The following is a 6,166-nucleotide window of genomic DNA, read 5'->3' as shown; positions in this document are numbered from 1 at the left end:
TGGTGCTTTATAAGAACATGTTGTCAAAAAGCATGTATTGACGCTTCAGTTTAACAAAACTTTGAGAAGATTCTTACTCTTGTTGAAGATATTTTATAATGTTCTCTAACGGTCAACAAATCCCTCACGCAGACCAAAACCACCAGTGAGATATTTGTCTGTCGCTCTCGGCTCAAAGCTCATTGGTTCTTACTTACGACAAAAATCTTTATAAACACCTCACAAAAATACACTCTAATTTAAAAAAAAAAAAAGCTTGGTAATTTACTAAAGAACATGTTTGTGGTTTTTGGATACAAAAGACCTGTTAGCTTATCATCTCATCATGGTTTTTGGTCTTTTTACGGGATTTGTTGACAATAATGAAAAAACAACCATGAAATGTAAAACGAGAATTAAAAAAAACACTTTCAGAGTTTCAGCAGATGAAACTATAAAACTAATTTCTATTCCAACAATTGGTTGAATGCCAGACATTCAAAGAACACACCGAGAGGGAATCAGCGGATGCAAGAGAAGAACATCTAGACTTTACTAAACCAAAAGGTAACAAAACAAGTCAAACTTCACACGATATGATCTCATGTTTTTAAACCCGCCGTCTCAACAGTGACAGCAAATATCATGTAAAAAAAACAACAAAAAAAACTGTTCAAGAAGTTCACAGAGCGTCTGCTGAATAAAACTAAAGTCTCAGTAGGACTATTTCCTGTTTAGCCATCTTAAAAAACCCTCAAACCCTGTAGTGTTTCTGTCTCTTACAGTACACAGAGCAGATAATAACATCCAGTTTGAGCATTAGAGAATTATTAATAACTATAACTTGTTTCATAAAAAAAGGTACTACAACATGATTACATCCATCACATGTAGACAGCACTAAACTCCCTTAAAATATGTTGTATATCATCATCTAATTCTATTCAGGCAGGTTTCTGCAGTGGCTCTATAGTTCATACGGACTCAGATAAAAAAAGATCATGACAGTCTGTTAAAACTTGGGCTCTTCTATCAGCTTTAATAACATCGGCCTCACCCAGTTCACGGCCGAGAGCCGAGAAGATGCAGGAGAGACACACACAAGACCTCCAGTGGACGTTAAACCAACTCCATTTGGACGAGAAAACGAGTCAGTTGGAAGAGCCAGAATATCATCGTAACATTATTATAACTGATAAGAGATGCGAGACAAAAACGACACGAATAAGAGCCAAGTGGTGATCACGTAAAATGTGGGTGAATGCAGCTCTGGTGCCTCAGCAGGGGGTCCCGATGATAGCTGCCGGAGAGTCTTTGGGCCCGCGGCGGCACACCGCCGGCTCCGTCGCCAGCAGGCGCTTCATCGGCTCGTCGTTGCCGGAGGGAGACAGGGAGGTCGGAGACGGAGACGTGGGCGAGGACACGTTGGAGGTGGCGGTGGTCGAGGCGGACGAGGCGGAGGAGGAGGAGGAGTTGCCGTCGGGGAGGCACTCTTCGCAGCAGCAGCAGCAGCAGTCCACGAAGGCCTGGCCCAGCGAGCGGCACAGACACAGCAGCAGCACCGGCGTCGCCGAGCAACGGGCGAACAGCAGGAACTGTCCGATCAGGCTCAGAGCCGGCAGAGCCAGAGCCGGGAGGGCGGCGGACACGTGGACGGAGACGTACGCCAGCGCGATGTTGCAGACGCTCTCCGGCAGGTTGCACAGGACGTACAAGGCGGTGAGCGCCATCACGGTGGAGCGCAGCCTCTGCTCTCTCGTGCGCTGCTTCTTCTTCTTCTTCTTCGAGGAGGAGGAGGACGAAGAGGAGGCAGAGCATCCGCCGGCGGTCGCCTTGTCGCCGGCGGGGTTCTGCGGCAGACGCTGGGCCAACACTTGCCTCGTCACCAAGTCGCAGGCCAGAGTGAAGAGCAGCGGCAGGCAGAGGTAGCACCCGAAGACCCACCACATGCGGGCCTCGTGGTAGGTCAGCACCAGAGGGTAGATGGCCTCCGGGAGCGTCTCGGACGGCTCGCGGACGCAGACGTCCACCTTGAAGGAGTCTGTTCGGGCTCTGAAGGCGGCCATCAGCGAGTCTCCCGGCTGGTCACCGGGGCGCCTCGGCGAGCTGACGGTTTGCTGGACGAGCTGCCACAGCAGCAGCTCGGGGGCGGCCAGCACCATGGAGCCCACCCAGATGACGGACAGCTTGGACAGGATGGACTGGCAGGGCTCCACCCTCGGCGCCTGGAAGGGCCCGGGCCCCGTGGCCGCGTGGAAGCGATCGATGCTCAGAGCGCAGAGGCTGAACGTGGCCACGCCCAGAGAGGTCACCTGACGGAGAAACGAAGGTTGGCGATAAAAGGTTGCTCTGATTAAGTGGAACGACTTCTGGAGAGAAGAAGCCAAATAAACGCTGTGTTGAACAAAGTTACTGAATTCACCCCAAATTACCCAGAATCCCAAAGTGAATTAATTTGAACTGCAGACTGTAAACTCCGATTAACGTCGTTAGAGGCGCACGGAACAGAACCTGAAGCTCTTTGGAACATTTTTATGTCCACAACATTGTACCGTTGCCCTCTTTCTATTAATAAAAATCTGTTTTTTTAACTTAACATTGTTTACGGGGGAAATGAATGTGACCTGCATTAAGTTTAAATAATATATAAATGAATACAATAAAAAGGAATCATCATAACGTTCGATTTTATGGACAATAACTAAAAAACAACATGAAGAAATTCTGCCTTTTTAAAAAGTGGCACTGAAACTCTGCTACTGTATTGGCATTATAAATATCCAATGATAGATACGCAGCTCTGCTTTTAAACTGTACATTAACATACAAAAAGATTTACGGCTTTCCTTTTGCCTTTTTATGCCACCCTGCAGGCACATTAGCCCACACTACAGTAATAAGACCCGTCTAGTAAGAAAGGCCTTAGAAACAGGGAATGAAAGGAGCCGCCGAGCGGACAGAGGGGCCCAATGTTGTGACAGCTCGGCGCCTTCGGACCGGGGACAGTTATCGGCGCCTCGTGCACATTAATGTCGGTCGTCTTGGCCCGAAAACACACACTATCATTACCGAGACTTGTCCTCCCTCTGTGAGTGCCTAATGACCTCAAACGGTTGAGATGCAACTGAAGATAATTAACACAGAGCTCTAATTAGCATGAAAATAGTTCAACTATAACAGAGCAGAGGGGCAGCTGGCAGCCTGACCCGCTTTCAACCCGCCTCAATACAGGCGGTTAAAACCGCTAAAGACCACTTTAAGAACCTTAATTAATTAGCAAGAAACTCCTTCGTTCATTAGCATAAAAATAGCCCAAGCAACCACGAATAGAGGGGGGGGCAGTCTGACCTTGTAAAGAGACTGCTGCATACAAGCTGTTATTACAAATGAGTAAAACTCCACTTCAGTGAGTTAAAGCTCTGTGGACATTTGGAGCTGGTTTGGAGCCAAAAACAAGGACTCCACGGGTCGGCCATATTGTCCCTGAAACAGAAGACGAAGGAAGCCTCTGAAAAAGCCCAACAATGGCCACCGAGAGGCTCGGCCTCAACGCCCTGTGAGGATGAACTACGGGATGGCTTTTTAAAAGTCCTTTGGGGCCGGCGATACGCCAATACTGTACATAAAGGAGACAATTCACGGAGAGATAAATAACAACTATTTTTGAGGTTTTAAATCCATTTTCTTGCAGAAATGCTCAAATCAAAAGCTGCACTTTCTCGGTGTTATGACGTAATCTGAAAAAAACTAAACATCTAAAAATGTCACCTTGGACTCGGGCAAAGATTTTTTTTTTTTATACTATTTTCTGACATTTTATAGTTTAGTTTCAAGTCAACTTTATTGTAATTGCTGAGAAATAAAATGCAGTTCGTAACGTAACGTACAAATGTATAAATAAATAAACAGTAAGGGGTTGAAATTCAGGTGGAAATCTAAATCCTGGTCCAGAAACACTGGGCCCTAAAATACCCTAAACATCTGTACTTTTAACCTGTAAATAAACATCTGCGCCCCCCCCCCCCCCCCCCCCCCCCCCAGAGAACGACGCCTGTGATCCGTTGTTTGGCTCCGTGAGCTGGGGAAGAAGAGCCGCTTCATGCCGGTGGTTCATAGCAGACTAACTGAAGACACCAAACAGCCCATAACAGCTCGTTTGATGAAGCCAGAGGCTGCTCCGAGTCTGCACACAAACGGGCCATTCATCACGGCCCGTGAGTCTCTTTATTCAGCTGGAAGACGTTCACAGTGAGTCTAACGTGGGGTGTAAAAACAGCACTGACAGGGTGAAGGCAGATTCAGTGGATTGATTAACTTATCGTCACATCAAGTTTGTTTTATCCGTTTAACTTTGACGTCTCTTTGCCTCGGGGCCGGAGCCGCCAGATCACACGTCAAGACTCATGGGAGCAGTTTATGGTCATCAATGCAAAAAAACAAATCCCAGATTAAACGAAAAAGCAAATGGTCTTTAATTGATTAATCGCTTACTTTGGTTGTTTTTTTTTTCCAATCAAAAACATCAACTGGTTGAACTTTCTTCTCTCTTTTATATTGTTGAAAACTGAATATCTCAAGAGTTTTGGACTTTTAAAGTCACATATGAAACTAAACGTTGATGGACGTTTTAAACTTTTACAAAGTTTATCCAACAGACAATGAATAAAAAATAGAAATCAATAGATTGATCAAAAACACCACTGGAATATAAATCCTTAGTGCAGCACTTGGGTTAAAAACACCAACTTTATTTATAGTAACTAGTAACTGTTACTACCGTTTGTTTACCTCAAGCACTGATTTACCGGAAGTAAAAAATATACATTTTTGTACAAAATATGTCAATCCTATAAATAAATTTTAAAAATACATATTCTTAAGTTGTTTATATATATTTATGTTTTTTTTTTTTTTTTTACAGTATAACGTTATAATAATAATAATTTAAAAAAAAATGTTTAAACGTCTCCTCCTCACCTCCAGATAGGGCACGAGCCGGCAGGACAGGTCTCCTAGCAACCTCTTCAGGGTGAGCTCGTGGAAGACCACCACGGGAAGGCAGAAGAACAGCACGAGGAAGTCGCAGAGCGCGAGCCCCGCCAGGATGCAGTTCCACGCGCTCTTCAGGTAGAAGTTGTGCCACACGGTGCACATGAGCGCGAGGTTGCCCACGATGCCCGCGGCGAACAGCACGAGCGCCAGCAGCATGATCCCGTACGCCCAGTAGGAGCCGTCGGTCACCGGGAACAGCGGGTTGAGGAGCCCCGACGGGGACGAGCCGTTCCCCGGCCGGGCGGAGGCGGGTGACCGCGGCGTGCTCGTGAAGTAACCGCTCGGGTCGTCGCGCCGTCGCGGAGGCGCGTGACCGCTCGGCGAGCCGGGGTCTCCTCTCCTGAAAGTCCCGTCTTTGGCCCCGCGGGCGACTCTCTTAGAGCTGTCGGCCCGGTCAAGAGGCGCCCTGTCCGGGGAGGAAGACTCCGGTGTCCCCGCGGACGCCGGTCCTGCATCCTCCTCCGCCCGCTGCGTCTCCAGAGCGGCTCGGCGGACGTGACGGAGCTCCGCGGTCCGCAGACAGAGGAGCAAGAGAAACAAAACCGGGCTCATTTTAATTTATTTATTTTATTCCGTTGAACTAAACGTAACAGGTCCGTGTTATCGGTCTCTTTTACAGACATGTGCTGCAACAAACACCGGACTCCTGGAATACCAAATTAAAAAAAGTCCATAAAGTAGTTCCTCCCGGTCCCACCTCCGTCCTGGTCCTGATGGAGGAGTTTAGAGTCTGAGACGGACTTCAGCACTTGTTGCGCATCATTCAGCATCAACAGTCTGAATGCAACTTCCGGTTGTCCATTTCAAAATAAAGACAAACGGAACTTGAGATAAAGTGAAACCTCCTCTCTTTTGAGCATGGAGATGGTTTTAAAATTAACAAGACGACTAATTGTTTTTTGTCGTTTTAACTACTTTGACGAAACGTCTTTGCAGCAACACTTAGTTGCATAAAACATGACATTAATAAATAGCAATCGCCTTAAGTTTGTATGTGAAAGTAGGTCAATAACTAAAGTACAGTCGAATAACTAATATATCAAATCGTGACACAGACGATCTAATTTGAATGTTTTTTCCATCAATGCTGAAATGTCAAAATATCCCCAACAGTTTGTCTTTTAATAGAATTTAA

The 6,166-nt window shown here is 46.4% G+C and overlaps 1 protein-coding gene across 1 annotated transcript; it reads right to left on the bottom strand.

The window, feature by feature from the left end:
* Window positions 1-501: 501 nt before the first annotated feature.
* On the bottom strand, window positions 502-5,946 carry gpr37l1a (G protein-coupled receptor 37 like 1a). The gene is made up of 2 exons (XM_034533915.1): window positions 4,957-5,946; window positions 502-2,291 (listed from the first exon to the last, which is right to left on the bottom strand). Exons 1-2 carry the CDS (start codon window positions 5,581-5,583, stop codon window positions 1,257-1,259), a joined length of 1,662 nt encoding a protein of 553 aa, XP_034389806.1. The 5' UTR covers window positions 5,584-5,946; the 3' UTR covers window positions 502-1,256.
* Window positions 5,947-6,166: the final 220 nt, after the last annotated feature.

This window comes from Cyclopterus lumpus, chromosome 5 (genome assembly GCF_009769545.1).
Source record: "Cyclopterus lumpus isolate fCycLum1 chromosome 5, fCycLum1.pri, whole genome shotgun sequence".
Taxonomy (NCBI): domain Eukaryota; kingdom Metazoa; phylum Chordata; class Actinopteri; order Perciformes; family Cyclopteridae; genus Cyclopterus; species Cyclopterus lumpus.
This window is presented reverse-complemented; position numbering and strand designations above follow the sequence as displayed.

Bases quoted from the DNA above. Each gene is read 5' to 3' on its own strand.
- gpr37l1a (XM_034533915.1), bottom strand. From the start codon at position 5,583: ATGAGCCCGGTTTTGTTTCTCTTGCTCCTCTGTCTGCGGACCGCGGAG. The intron at 2,292-4,956 runs GTGAGGAGGAGA...TTTCTCCGTCAG, and splicing joins GGCTCGTGCCCTATCTGGAG to GTGACCTCTCTGGGCGTGGC.